Below are 13888 nucleotides of genomic sequence, written 5' to 3'. Positions count from 1 at the left end.
TGCGCACTGTGGCTGGCATAACACGGCAGCTAGGAGATGTCGGGTCGTGCAGGGGTGAGTGGATGTCCGTCCTTGCCAGTGGTACCTGGGGCAGTCAATTTCACGTTCAGGTTCTTGCGCCAAAGTGTGGTGCACAGGCGTAGCAGTCCTTGTGCAAGCCCTGTACGCGCACTGAAGTTTTGAGCTTCAGCAGGCTTTCTTGCTGTTTTGGCTCACTTTGAGCCATTGTGACGATCGGGGCAATCTCCCTGATCGGACTTGAATGAATGGGTTCGTTGGCGTTGCTTCTTATTGCGAAGGCTGAAGCGAGTAGTACCGCCCCAAAAGCCCACATAGTTCGTAACTCCGCAACAACTCGGTTTCTTTTTTCGCGAAAACGTCAATTGTGGATCGCATGCGCGCTCCGTACTGCTTAATCCGCGGGCCGAACCGCAAGCTAGCTGGGAGGCAAGCCTGCCTGTGGTATTTCGCAATACTAAACGGAACGTCGGCGGGCATGCACGAATCTTGATCCTTCGTCTGCTTGCCATTCCTGGCTTGCGGCTGAGCCATACCCCGCACCTGCAGCCTGGTGCAGGGCCAGCTGATCGGTCCTCACTATGATGGAGGTATTGACATTGGCTTAGTTTCTTAAGCAAGATCGCCACACTCCAGGTTCTCGTTCATTCCAACGATGCGCCGAGTCGCGTAGCTCCTGCGCCCTACGATGCGGCTACTCCAATGCGACGATGCTGGCCGGTACAGCTTGACCGACGACTTCGTTGCCGACAATGCGCCTCCTTACGCGATCCTTTCCCACACGTGGGGCCCAGACGAGGTCGTCTATGCGGATCAGCGAACACACCAGCTGTTGGCAGCACAAGGCTGGCTATGACAAGATCAAGTTTTGTGCCGACCAAGCGGAGCAACACGGGTTGCGATACTTCTGGGTCGATACCTGCTGCATCGACAAGTCCAACAACATCGAGCTGCAGACTGCGATCAACAGCATGTTCCGGTGGTACCGCGATGCGAAACGATGTTACGTCTATCTTGCCGACGTCTCCAGCGCTGCCGACACTGATGCGCGGGACAACGTGGCGCCTTGGGAAGGGCCTTCCGAAAAAGCAGATGGTTCACTCGTGGTTGGACACTCCAAGAGCTCCTCGCGCCGACGTCAGTGGACTTCTATTCCAAGGAAGGCGTGTGTCTCGGCGACAAGCAATCTCTGAGACCTGCGATACGCGACATCACAGGCATTCCGGCGAGTGCACTCTGCGGTACTTCTTTGTCCGACTTTCCCGTCTCGGAACGAGAAGCCTGGGTCCGCAACCGCCAAACCAAATACCCGGAGGACCTGGCGTATGCGCTACTGGGGATATTCGACGTTCACATGCTACCGAACTACGGCGAAGGGAGGGAAAATGCCCAGAAACGGCTGCGAAAGAAGATCCAGAAAGCCGTGAAAGGTGAGTTTATTCTTTTCAGACAGTGATGCTTGGAGAAGGCTGACTGAAAAAGGGACTCGAGCCAACGATTTCTCTGTCACCTTCAGCCTGTCGGATGTTCCCGAAACGCAGCACTTCGTCGGAAGAGAAAGCGAACTGGCGGAGATGCGTACCAACCTAAACTCGGATGGAAGCCGTCGTGTCGTGGTTCTCCATGGTCTCGGGGTATTGGCAAAACACAACTTGCCGTTACGTACGCGAAGCGCTACCGAGACGAATATTCCGCTATATTCTGGTTTAATATCAAAGACGAAACCTCGATCCAGCAAAGCTTCGTCAAAGTGGCGAGGCAAATAATGCAACAGCATCCTGACGCCAATCTCTTGAGTGCTGTAGGCAAACAGCAGAGCCATGAGGAGACAATCGAAGCCGTCAAGGCCTGGCTAAGCCTACCGAATAACACGAGGTGGCTTCTTATCTATGATAACCTTGACAATCCGAGATTGGCCAATAGTGCCGACGATGCAGGAATTGACATCCATCGATTTCTTCCTACATCCTATCAAGGCTCGGTCATTATTACGACACGCTCGCCGCAAGTGGACCTTGGGTATATGATTCGAATAAGAAAGCTTGTCTCCATGGAAAACAGCCTGGAAATACTCTCGAACACCTCAGGCAGAGATAATTTGCAATACGGTAAGAAGCTTGTCGCCAATTAAAGCATTGCTGATGACTATTGCAGACGTTGGTGCTACAAGCCTCGTAATGGAGCTTGATGGGCTACCCCTCGCTCTTGCCACGGCTGGAGCTTACTTGAAGCGCGTCTCCATCGGCTTCGATCGGTACCTTCGCCTATACAGAGAATCATGGGCAAGACTTCACACAAGCACCCCGAACCTAGGGTCCTACCAAGACCGCACACTATGCTCCACGTGGAAGCTCTCGTATGATCAATTGCTGAGACAAAACCGACTCGCAGCCCACCTACTCCGATGGTGGGCATATTTTGACAACGAAGATATCTGGTTTGAACTCCTTCAGGCGGACGAAGAAGATGGTCCTGCCTGGACATACGAACTAAAAGATGAGTTGAGTTTCAATGCCGCTATAGGTACGCTGCATAATTATGGACTGGTCGAGGTACACATCGGCACTCCGGGCCTAACCGAGTCAAAGGGATACAGCATCCACTCCTGTGTACACAATTGGACCATCCACATATTGAACCAAACCTGGGATGTTGGCTTGGCTAGGCTCTCAATAGGCTGCGTCGCCTCGCTGGTCCCATCAAGAAAAAAACCCCAATTTTGGCAACTTCAGAGACGGCTTCTATCACATGCCATCAGATGCCACGCTACGATCAGAAATAGCGATCACGATATACCATGGGCTTTTCACAGTCTAGGCGACCTCTACAAAGCCCAGGCAGGATGGACGAGGCCGAGACGATGTACCAGCGGGCACTGCAAGGAAAGGAGAAGGCATGGGGTCCAGACCACACCTCCACACTCTCCACGGTCAACAACTTAGCCATCCTCTACAAAGCCCAGGGCAGGATGGACGAGGCCGAGACGATGTACCAACGGGCACTGCAAGGATACGAGAAGGCTTTAGGTGCCGACGTATTCGTTCGATATAGGCCGGCACTCAATACCATGCAAAACCTAGCACATCTCAGAGCCCATCAGGGGCAGCGAATCGCAGCTAGAGAACTCTATATGAAAGCCTACGGCGGACTCGAACTACTTCTTGGCCCACAAAATATCGCCGTTCAATGCCTTCATGATACTATATCTCATTTAGAGAGATCGGATGGCAAGTCAAGCAATTGCGCCTGTACTTTTGAGACCCTAGTATGTTAATTTCTAGAAACAGATCCAGTCCTACCGCCTACGTACAATCAGAACAAGCAGGATAAGCATAAGTGGCGTCAGCTTAGCTTAAGACGATTTATTGCAAGGCTCCGAAAATAGCTATTGGGAAGCAACAGATAGAAATGTGTCGATTGCTAGCTGAAATTCTACGACCAGGCGAGCCTGGGGGAGCTGTAACGAATGTACTATAGACAAATAGTGAAAATGGGCGAGAACGAGAGATCGGAGCGTTAGCTTAAGAGAGATGCGTTCCGGGGCTCAGGGTGAAATCAACGTATCCGCGGACTCTTGCTTATCGCGGGTTTCAAGCCAGCTTGATGTAAGCCTTCATACAAGTGACGTCCTAGTCTGGATAGCCTCCTTCCAATCCCCTGTTAACCTGGCATACTATATCGTAAATCATCCCACCGAAGTTCAGATCTGAGCCACACACCGTGGACAGTCTGTACATGATTTCGAAAGTGGTCAAGATCGTCCAGCTTGACGCCTTCTTCTACGCATGTAGGATGCTCGCAGAAGATGAGTTTGTCATGCTCGAGGTCTCTGATGTCCCTGACATGTGCGCGCTCGAAATGATCGTTCATCACCGCTGGCCGACTGTATTTAAAGGTTCGCTCTTGGTACGAAAGGCGACCATCCCCAATACACCGTGGACATTGTGTCTTCAGCATAAGTAATGGGAAAATATGACGATCGAGAGGAGTTGTATCGGTTATGTTCGGCTGAACCTGTGCTCGCTTGTGTATACGAGTACGTCTAGGCGTCTCCCGCTTTTGGCAGAGTCGGAACATAACATCGACAGCGTGAATGCATGACTCCAGCATATCCTCAAAGGTGGGCACTTCCGGTTGAAAAAGGAACGCCTCAGCCAGCTCTGCGCGTTCGGGGATTTGGAGGTCGATCTCTGGCTGCCAGGCTTCCTCCAGTTCCACCAATTCTTCCTCACCTGCGGCCTGCCTCTCGATATCCCACGTGGGCCTGTTGTAGAAGAAGTATTGCCGGTACTGCTCCTCAACGTTGCTTACGCGTTGCGCTTGTTTCGTTCTGATGCTCCCTGACAGGACTCGGATTTCCTCCTCATTTTCTTGTCCTTTGTATCGATACCGGCCATCTTTGAGAATCTCTCCTCGTTGCTTCAGTGCTTCAATCTCGGGATCCGGCGGCAAGGACTCCCAAACTTGCTTGGGGACCATTTTCTTCGAGCCCGTGGGTCACGTGTCATCCCGACATGAGTAAATAGGTTGATTAGAGCGTCTTCTGTTGGCTCGTCCAGAAAGGCGTTCTGTGTATCAAATTCGATGTTCTCGTTGATATACGCACTATTGAACGTAGCCCATTTGGGATCATGGCGTAGCGCCTGATCCCGCACAGCGTCAGGGGCCTTTCCTGCCTAATTTCAGTATAAACAGTAGATAAACACTGAACTGGGACTTACTGTTCATAACGTTGGCATTGCCTCTTCGGAAGGCCTTTGGTGTGATAGGTTCTTCATTCCCCATGTCAAGACTTTGTCGTTTTAGGTCATCACGAAGCTTGTGATACCGAACAACGTCATCTCCTACACGGAAAACCGGCCGCTTCAGCCACTCTTTCTTCCATCGAAGGGCTGTGCACTTGACCGGGCCCGAGTTTTAACTGGAAGACCCGCCGGACAGTCGTCAAGCTTGGGGCATTAAAGGCGTCGTCGCAGAGGGCTAAGCAGGTAATCACTATGATAAAATTGAATATCAATTTGCGCGTCATAGTAAACCAGAAGATCGTGCTAAATAAAACATCAGGTTTGATTCCGAAATCATCGCAATAACTGACACTCACGGCTTCGGGTTATTGTCCATTCCCTTGTGGTGTATGAATTTCACAGCCATGGAGAACATGTCTTGGCCGGTCTCTGGGTGGCGTACCACCATAAGTCGAATATCTTCGTAGCACAACGCTTTCGGGCGACCACGATCAGTAGTCTCACGGGCCAAGATGTTGTCGAGCAGCTGAAACTCGTCTGGTGCATGGTTGTTGTCCTCATTCGAGCTGGTTGAGCATTTGGAGGCAAACAGATCTTCCCAAGATCCATCCGATGGCTTGGGTGTCTCGTTGTCCACGAGCTCACCAGGTCGTGCTCCTGTGTATGCCAGAGCTTGGTATATACCAAGGAGATTGATACGTTGACGCTCACTTGCGAAAACGCCGTCGTCATAGGCGATGCTGAAGACCAGAAGAGCGAAAACACCGTCAGAATTCACGACTGGTTTACCATCAACATTTGGAGGACGGAGCTTGAAGAGAGGTACCAGGTAGCGTCATGCCACTGCGAAACTGTTAATGGCTAGAAGTGCTTATTTATAACTTACGTACCTTGAGAATCTCCTTGTTATCGTTCGTGTCAATGTGGCGGCCATTGACGCTTGCATAGAGCTGCTTGTACTGACGATAGTACTCCCAAGATGTGCCCCATGACTTAATCCGGTAAGTCTCACACATGCAACAGAAAGTCCATTGCGGCTGCTCGGTCAGCTTGTTCAAGGACGACCTTCCATGGCCCGTTCACGACATCGCGACAGAAGCTATCCCGTTAGTCAGCGCTATGTGGCCAGTTGGGGAAAGGGACGAGTCTCACATTTTCCATTTGCGCAAAATTCTTGCCACATTAATCTTGGTTTCATCAGCCCATGCCGGCTTCAGAAAACGGACTTCTTGCAGTTGCTTCCGAAGTGCTGCATGCTGCGTCGCCGTCAAGGACTTCGGGGCCTTTCGAAACTCGATTCTGTTGTTCACGGTGGATGAACTCATTCACAAAACCTTGGTGAGGGCCTTGTAGAACGGGTCGAGAACGAGTTGGCGCCATCTTTGGACGCAATGGTTTACTGGTGAGTTGTCAGCTTGGGCTTGGTAGCCTGGAATGCGTACTCCCGGCTCGTTCTTATAATCCGATTGGGGGAAAAGCAAGTAACAGGAAGGGGATTAGTCGAACTTGCCAATAGGGCAAGTGGGGCACAAGTTGAGCGGCTACGCCTATCCAATCAGCCCAGACCTCATGAAGTGGGGCTATGTACTCAGTACGCGGGAGCAACCACCAACCATTTACTACCTCGCTGTCATGCCATCATAAAATGGAATCCCACGCTTGCCAAATTGGGGCCCCAGAACAGCGCTTTCTCTTTTTAACGTGTAAACCGTGCCCGCTAAAGACAGATATGGAGCCTTCGTACCACGAATGTGGTGTGACCAGATAGTCAATCTGGCTTACACACACACAATTTATTAACATCCGGGCGGCGAAGCCGAAAGGGCAACTAACTTATCGCTAATCTATGATACATTCCTAAATCGTTTCCTTGTCATCCAACGCCCTGACATACTCCAGTTTCGGCTTATGTCACTCCTTTTTCCGTCAGTACTTTCCTATACGGGGTGTATTATTTAGCATTTCCTAGCAAGCCAGCTCGAATGCCCTTCTTCAAGTGTCCAGCATCCTATCCTCGGCAGCTGAAGCGGCCCCTGCTGTACGAGGCACGGGGTGGTTAGCGTTATGTTGGTGAGAAGACTGGTATGCGTCCAGTCAGCCTGTCGCTATAGCAAACCGTATAGTTGCTCGAACAGCATCCATGTTGGGAGACCAAAACCTACCGTCTGGCGATGACATGTCGCCTAAGTAAAAGTACAAGTTACTCCTGTGGGTCTCCGTACATTGTAGCACCTCTATTCGGTATGCTGTCCAACCTCCGCATCGGAAGAGGAAGTGCTCTACTGTCTCTCTCACTTGCCCGCATTCACACTGGTCCGTCGGTGATGCTTCAATCTCAAGAACGCCACTCTCTAGGAGCAATTCAGCTTCCCAGAAGCGCCCTTGGCAAGCTAGGGCGAAGAGAAGGGAGGAAGTTCTAGGCATATGGTCTCGGTGATAGTAACGTTGATTGGGGTCTTCGCCCGATCGTAGTAACTCTAGAATCACTCTCCGCCTCGCGTGTCGCGTTCTGGCGTCTGTTGTTGGGGGGGCTGGTGGCGGGCAAAACGGCAGCCGTAAGGGCTCAGCCGATTCTGCCTTCTCCGCACACTCTGGCTTCCGTGACGGGGCCCCCGATAGAAACACGAGAATATCCATAACAAAGGAGATATTGAGACTAGCTTAACATAAAATCGCGGCCAAAGTGGATCGCAAACCAACTGAGGAACAGATAGTGCTTCTCAATTCTACAGCTTTATCATGTTTCCGTGTACTAAATCGGCCTCTGAATTGGGAGACGGGGATCTATCGAGCCCAGGTCTTTACTCAATGTCGTTTTCACGTTCCACCACCACCTTGATTCAATACACATCTTCCATTCTTCCATTCTTCCATTCTCATCTCCAGTATTCCTCATGCCACCACATGCCCCTCGGCCTTATGGGTTTCATCGATCACACAATGTCGCATCATTGAAATCAACCTGTATCCTTTCATTCATCTACATATCCGCCAATCAACCAAGCCAGTCAAGTGAGCCAGGAAAGCCCCAAACCTCGACACTCCAAGCCGTAGCCGTTGAGTGCTTGTGAACGTTTCTAGGCGCAGCCGTCCTCCCGAGTCCTGTGCCAACTCCTCCACCACCATCAGCGGCAGCCGACAGCGCGTCGGAGACGTGAAGTTGGTATCATGGACGCACGCCAACCAAGTCCAAACGAAAGTGCCAGGCCCTAGATCCGGCTCTCTTGTCTGGCAATCTTCGAGTTGGTTGTCGACTCACACCACCTTGCCAGAGCCAAGTCTTCAGAAAGTACAGAACCAGTGATTGTGAGGGGAAGCGCACAGGGTGACTTGAATCTTTTTGCACTGCGCTAAGGAGCTGCCAAGGCACTTCGCGGAGATAAAAGCGTCGATTTGATGTAGACTTACAACAGAAATACACATACACATGAATACAACATACTCCTTTTCCTTCATTTCGAGAGCCACGAAAGTATTGATTCGTATAAGTGGGGGGTGAAGGAGTGTATTGTCTAAATGCCTTGGCCTTCCACTCCTGAAGCCTGGTTGCAGGCTAGGTCTTTATAGACCTAGTCAGAAGTGGACAGAGTGTCTATAGAAGAATATAGATACATCTGGAGTCTGGTAGACTTGCAGAGAAGCGAGGAGAGATATCTCCCAACAATTCGTCATGAAATGTATTAGTTTAAAGGCCGCGTTGTGGTAAGGGTTGACGACCTACCTACCTAGAGAGTGCCGGCACTAATTCCATCTACCCTTCACGGTACGGATGCTGTGTTTTCACTACTTAAATATATAGAAAACTGCTTGCAATTACCAGCATCGTAAAATAGTACCAGGCTCGCTGGCTTAGTGTATATCCATCTGAAGTGGCAGTGAGTCCCGCTGTGGGGGTTGGCGAGCGAATAAAAGAGACATTACCGAGTGAGCTGTTCGTTGGCATAAGGCCGGTCAGCGTACCAATGGTATCAACTACAGTGCGGACTGTTCTATTTGAGCTACTTGTACAATTGGCGCTCACAGCCCCGCGCGAACCAGTTGTTGTTGAGGATGGGGCTGTATCTGGCTTGGTAGCAGATTTTGTGACGGTGACCAACACGGTTTGTATCACAGTCCTCGTGAGACGTTGAGTCTTGCTTGGTTCGCCGGTGTCAACTTTGGCTGACGGAGGATTCAAGGGACTCTTATTGCTTTGCTCAATGGCTGTGGTCATTTGCTGCAACGAGCTTGCTGTGTGGGAGCAGTAATCGAGCTCGAATACGAGAGAGTCAATGGCTGTGACCGTTCCAATTTGGAGCTCAAATCTGACAGTGTCCCCAGGGACACGTCCAGACTTAAGACACCCGCGAGGAGAGTTGTCAAAATGGGGATGATCAATATCATTTTGACTAGGCCCCGAAGAACCTTTGGGTTGGGAGGTTATGTACGCATTGGCGTCTCTTAAATATCTCCATGGCGGGCTGATTCTGGACGGTAGACACTTTTGCTCGTTTATCCCGAGGACGTACGGAATTAGACGCGTACCCCCCTTCTTCATCTGGCAGCCAAGCCTTTACCTCTACTGAGAGCCGAAACTACAGGATGATATGTACAAGGTTGTCAGGCAACTAAGCAAGTTTTGGGAGGCGAATTGAGAAATGCAGTCGACCAGGTTGCCAAACCTTTTCCATGTACAGTACTGTAGACCTATATGTTTCACGCTTTGTAATACTCCCGTTTTGGACGAAGCATATAATCTACTAACTCTCTTTGTGGACCGGTTCTTAATTCTCTTAACCGCGACTGAAGCAAATGTTTCTCTTTTCGGTCGGGGCCAAAAGAGCAGTTCCTGCCATTCCATATATGCTTCCATTCATGGACCTTGGTTACCATCGTTCAATCTATTTCTGCCTTACACTCCTTTCTTTATCCGTCCGTATTGTATAAAGCATTGTACCCTGTCAAGTCTGGCTGAATGCTACCCTTTCCCATTGCGCCATTCACATCAATTTGTTCATCATCGTAAGATTTTCAAGATGTTAGCAAGCCTACTCAAACACTTGCTGGCGTGCTCACTTCTGCGCACTTCACTTTGCCTTTCTCCTTTGGACACACGAGTAGACGGCTACGAAAATTCTGCCTATTTTGCGAACTGGTTGGTTCTATAATTCTCATTCAAAGTTTTCCCGCTAACGGATGCGGGAAAAGGGGTATCTATGCAAGGAATTATCGTCCTCAGCAGTTGCCCGCCGATGTTGTGACAAACATATACTATGCATTCGCAAACTTTCAAGACGACGGGACAGTGTAAGTAAGGTACATTCTAACTCACTTTCTCTAATGCGCTTCAGGTTCTCTTCCGATCCCTGGGCGGACACCCAGATAAACTTGTCCGATGCTTGTAAGCTCATATGGTACCTGGCTGCCTCTTAAGGAATATACTGAGCCCCCCAAGCGACGCCGGCCTCTGGAAGCCATGCCTACGGCTGCGTCAAACAGCTTTTTCTTCTCAAAAAGGCCCACCGGAATACCAAAGTTAATCTATCTGTTGGAGGGTGGACATATAGTCTGAACGGGCGGTTCGCCTCAGCTGTATCCACAGAGCCGAAGCGCATTCAGTTTGCTAAATCTTCGGTATCACTGATGAAGGATTGGGGCTTTGATGGGATTGACATTGACTGGGAATATCCTGCGAACGCCAGCGAGGCCGCAGACTTTCTAGCATTGCTGAAGGCAGTAAGAGCCGAACTGGACGACTACGCCGCCCGGTCCGTGCCGGGATACCATTTCCGCCTAACAGCTGCGATGCCGGCCGGTCCTGACAAGTACTCCAAGCTGCCGCTGTTCGACATGGCTCAGATAGTGGATGCGTTCAACCTCATGGCTTATGATTACGCGGGCTCTTTCTCCCCGTTGAGTGCGCACCAGGCAAACCTTTATCCCAACTCAGGGAACCTGGGGTCTACCCCCTTCTCCACGGATGCAGCGATTACTGGTTACCTTGCTGCCGGCGTCCCAAGGTATAAGATCATTCTGGGTATCCCTTTATTCGGACGCGCATTTGAAAACACTTCTGGAGTTGGGAAACCTTATTCCGGCATCGGTAAGGGGTCTTGGGAGGACGGAGTTTGGGATTATAAAGCCTTGCCCCGTTCTCACCTAGACGTACAGAAAGATGCCATCGCTGGGGCCACGTACACATACGACAATAACAGCCAGCAGCTGATATCTTACGACACGCCTAGTATGGTCAAGGCGAAGATAGACTACTTGAGGTCCGAGGGCTTAGGAGGGTCCATGTTTTGGGAGGCTAGTGGGGACCGGAACGACGCTGAGAGCCTCATCCGAATAAGCTATTTTTCACTCGGTGCTCTCAGACAGAGCCAGAACAATCTGCAGTATCCAGACAGTACATATGCAAATATTGCTGCTGGTATGCCCTGATCGGGAGGAGCCAAGATACACGTGGTAGACCGCTACGTAGCAAACCCAAAGGTTTACATCTATCCCCTGCAAAAATAACAGTTAAATTGTATTGAATAATAATTAAGGTATTCCCCCATCAAGAGCTCCCATCAGAATAGGACCGCTAGCATAAGAGTGTTAAAATTCTCGGGCCGTGACCCGTTTACACCATTCCCTCCAGTAGCTTCCCACTAAATTTACAGCGTCGATGTTCTCTTCCGGCTCCCAGGTGTATCTCTGTTCGAGAGGCCAGTCGCCTGCCCACATAACTAGGTATTCAGTGGATTCTTCTTCACCTGAGTCGCCAATAATGCGGTGGAGATACTAACAACTTCTACGTCGTAGGTTTCGCCGTTGGCATTAGGAGGAAGCCTCTCAGGTTGCAGTCGTAGTTCCAGACCGAGAATGTCAGCTTGCTCAGGTGGGCCCAGCATATGCCTTTTTCGTTTTGTGGGCCTCGGTCCAGGTTGAGGTAGTTGTGGCGGTTTTGTTTTGGGCAAGACATATGCGGTTGGGCCACCTTCTTTAACTGTGCCGGCCATAGTGTTACCAAAAGTCTGGAAACTAGGCTTTGCAAGTGGAGGTTTCGTAGCATGCGTACAAATTGCAATAACAGGATGAGCCGAACTTCTGTCGAGATCTGTGCCGATCACGTGGTGGCGCTTTGTGTCTTGACTCGATGATGGCTTAGACGTATGAAGAGTTCTTTTGGCCAGTGGAAGATCGGCTGACATAGAGAAGGCATATTAGCAGGTTGCACAAGTATCTAAGAAGAGTCGTACCTTGGTATGGTAGCGTGCTATCGAAAGTATGGTTCGATTGTTTCATACCGTAGGTAGGGGTTGCGTGTCCTCTATCGGCTTTTGCGTCACTTGGTCTATTAAAAAGACTTAGGGACTACGAGGATATGTAGCCTGTCGGTTCGTTGGGCTTCTATTCTCCAGCCCAGCCAAGGCGGTCTTAAATGCTTCCTTTTTCTGTTTTGCCATGTTATAGGCCTCTGGGCTGAAGGGCGGCTGGAATTGAAAGCTCATCATGAAGTGTTGCGAGACCTGGAAGCAAATAGAAAAAAAGCAAAGAAATGTTAACAGGACGCGCGAGGCAAGGCCCTTTTATATTGAATATTCGTTTCAACTTTCAGACTACCCTTGTCGAGGGCTGACCGCAGTTGTTCCAGCCAACTTTTAGTGGATTGAGGTAACCCATGTTTCTTTGTGACGATTACAAGTTCGGAGGACTGTCAATTAGTTTGTGCTAACACTAATCCGCGGTTGCCACCTCCAATCTGCCAATATTATAACTACATCTAAATGGCAAGCACGGGAAGTGCTGAGGGAGGCATACGACCATGCGAAGACCAGCTCGTACATAATTTATACTTTGCCATCGAGCGGGTGAGGTATCAAAGAGATTAACAACGTCGATTACAAAGCGACGATACTATGTACCGCTTCGTTAATACATTTTTATTCTATCTTCCAAATCAGTGTAGTTGGTGGTCGTAGTCGCATCTTACCCAAGTCGTTTGACCCAGCTTCGCACGTAATCGGCATTCTTCAACGATCATATAACGTTAGTTAAGCAGAAATTATTACTTAATACAATTGTTAATTTCGGCATCCACCATGGAATCAAGCTAAAGTGCAAATTTTAATTTTTGAAAAACCTGTTATCATTCAGTATCTGGAATATTGGCTTCCATGCCTCAGTGTGTTATCCATCATGCCCTGGAAAACTCGTCCACCAACTTATTAAGCACAGGCGCATTCAAGTATAAACCCCTGCCTTCCCATAATACGCCGTTTCGTGCTAGTACACGGGCGACGGCGAACCTTCCTTCTTTGATAGCCCACCAGATTGCACTATGTCCTTCCATCCGATGGTTGATGTCCCCAGAGGCTGCGCAGATTTGGTCGAGGACATCTTCCCAGTTTGATTCGCGGCTTGCGTTGTTCAAAAACCATGCGGTAGCTATTGCGAGGATGGGGGGGATCTGAGTGCCGCCAGGTGACGCATCCACCCGTGCGCCGGCTTTCAACAAGCGCCGTGCTATCTCGGGCCTATTGCTATTGATCGCCTCTGTCAGCAGAAGATAGGTTTCGGTAGTTCCGTGTACCGTTCGTGTTGGGTTCGGGTCGGCCCCGGCGTCTAAAAGCGCCTCCACAATCTTGATATGGCCAAAGCGAATGGCAAAAGCAAGAGGACAAATTTGTGGATCCTTGAGTGGCGAAGACACAGCAGCCCCTTCATCAATCAGGTATTGTATTGTAGAAAAGAGGTCTGGAATAATAAGCCGTGGCCAGACCTCCCGGCACAATCTGTCATTTGGCGACGCAATTCGAAGACTTGCCGCCGGCTGATATGACGCATCAGCATCGCATATCAAATTTACGAGGGGCCCGCTTCCATTATATTTCATATTGCCATTGATATCGGCTCCCAGTTGGATGAGGATGCTGGCCTAAAGGCGTGTTAGAAATGGATTCGAATAAGCGAAGATCAAACCAAAGGAGTCACTTCGACTTATACTGCTAAGTCGAGGAGGAACTTACAACGGCGTCATTGACTGCGTAATGTATTGGAGTCCTTCCCAGCCCATCTAGGGAGTCCACATCAACACCATCCTCTTCCATCAGGAGCCCAGCAATATGAGTATTGGCACGGAAAGCGCAGATATGCAT

The 13888-nt window shown here is 49.9% G+C and overlaps 5 protein-coding genes across 5 annotated transcripts; 3 read left to right on the top strand and 2 right to left on the bottom strand.

The window, feature by feature from the left end:
- Positions 1–706: 706 nt before the first annotated feature.
- Positions 707–2196, top strand: PG994_009840 (uncharacterized protein; the record flags this gene model as incomplete). Its single annotated transcript, XM_066861249.1, has 5 exons — positions 707–817; positions 879–1155; positions 1236–1448; positions 1501–1652; positions 2173–2196. The coding sequence occupies 5 exons, from the start codon at positions 707–709 to the stop codon at positions 2194–2196; spliced, it is 777 nt and encodes a 258-aa protein (XP_066713419.1).
- Positions 2197–2860: 664 nt separating this feature from the next.
- On the top strand, positions 2861–3233 carry PG994_009839 (nephrocystin-3; the record flags this gene model as incomplete). Its single annotated transcript, XM_066861248.1, has 2 exons — positions 2861–3052; positions 3156–3233. 2 exons carry the CDS (start codon positions 2861–2863, stop codon positions 3231–3233), a joined length of 270 nt encoding a protein of 89 aa, XP_066713418.1.
- A 445-nt stretch (positions 3234–3678) lies between these two features.
- PG994_009838 (FluG domain-containing protein) lies at positions 3679–6088 on the bottom strand (the record flags this gene model as incomplete). The annotated part of the gene is given in 7 exon segments (XM_066861247.1): positions 3679–4500; positions 4533–4690; positions 4740–4917; positions 4949–5108; positions 5120–5574; positions 5654–5828; positions 5916–6088. The coding sequence occupies 7 exon segments, from the start codon at positions 6086–6088 to the stop codon at positions 3679–3681; spliced, it is 2121 nt and encodes a 706-aa protein (XP_066713417.1).
- Positions 6089–9778: 3690 nt separating this feature from the next.
- Positions 9779–11186, top strand: PG994_009837 (uncharacterized protein; the record flags this gene model as incomplete). The annotated part of the gene is made up of 4 exons (XM_066861246.1): positions 9779–9897; positions 9951–10049; positions 10094–10143; positions 10198–11186. The coding sequence occupies 4 exons, from the start codon at positions 9779–9781 to the stop codon at positions 11184–11186; spliced, it is 1257 nt and encodes a 418-aa protein (XP_066713416.1).
- A 1741-nt stretch (positions 11187–12927) lies between these two features.
- On the bottom strand, positions 12928–13888 carry PG994_009836 (uncharacterized protein; the record flags this gene model as incomplete). The annotated part of the gene is made up of 2 exons (XM_066861245.1): positions 12928–13668; positions 13760–13888. 2 exons carry the CDS (start codon positions 13886–13888, stop codon positions 12928–12930), a joined length of 870 nt encoding a protein of 289 aa, XP_066713415.1.

This window comes from Apiospora phragmitis, assembly GCF_038363925.1.
Source record: "Apiospora phragmitis strain CBS 135458 chromosome Unknown utg000009l:1.0-1189150.0:1.0-1190623.0, whole genome shotgun sequence".
In the NCBI taxonomy this organism is placed as follows: domain Eukaryota; kingdom Fungi; phylum Ascomycota; class Sordariomycetes; order Amphisphaeriales; family Apiosporaceae; genus Apiospora; species Apiospora phragmitis.
Note: the sequence above shows the minus strand (reverse complement) of the source record. Positions and strands in the feature narration are given on the sequence as shown.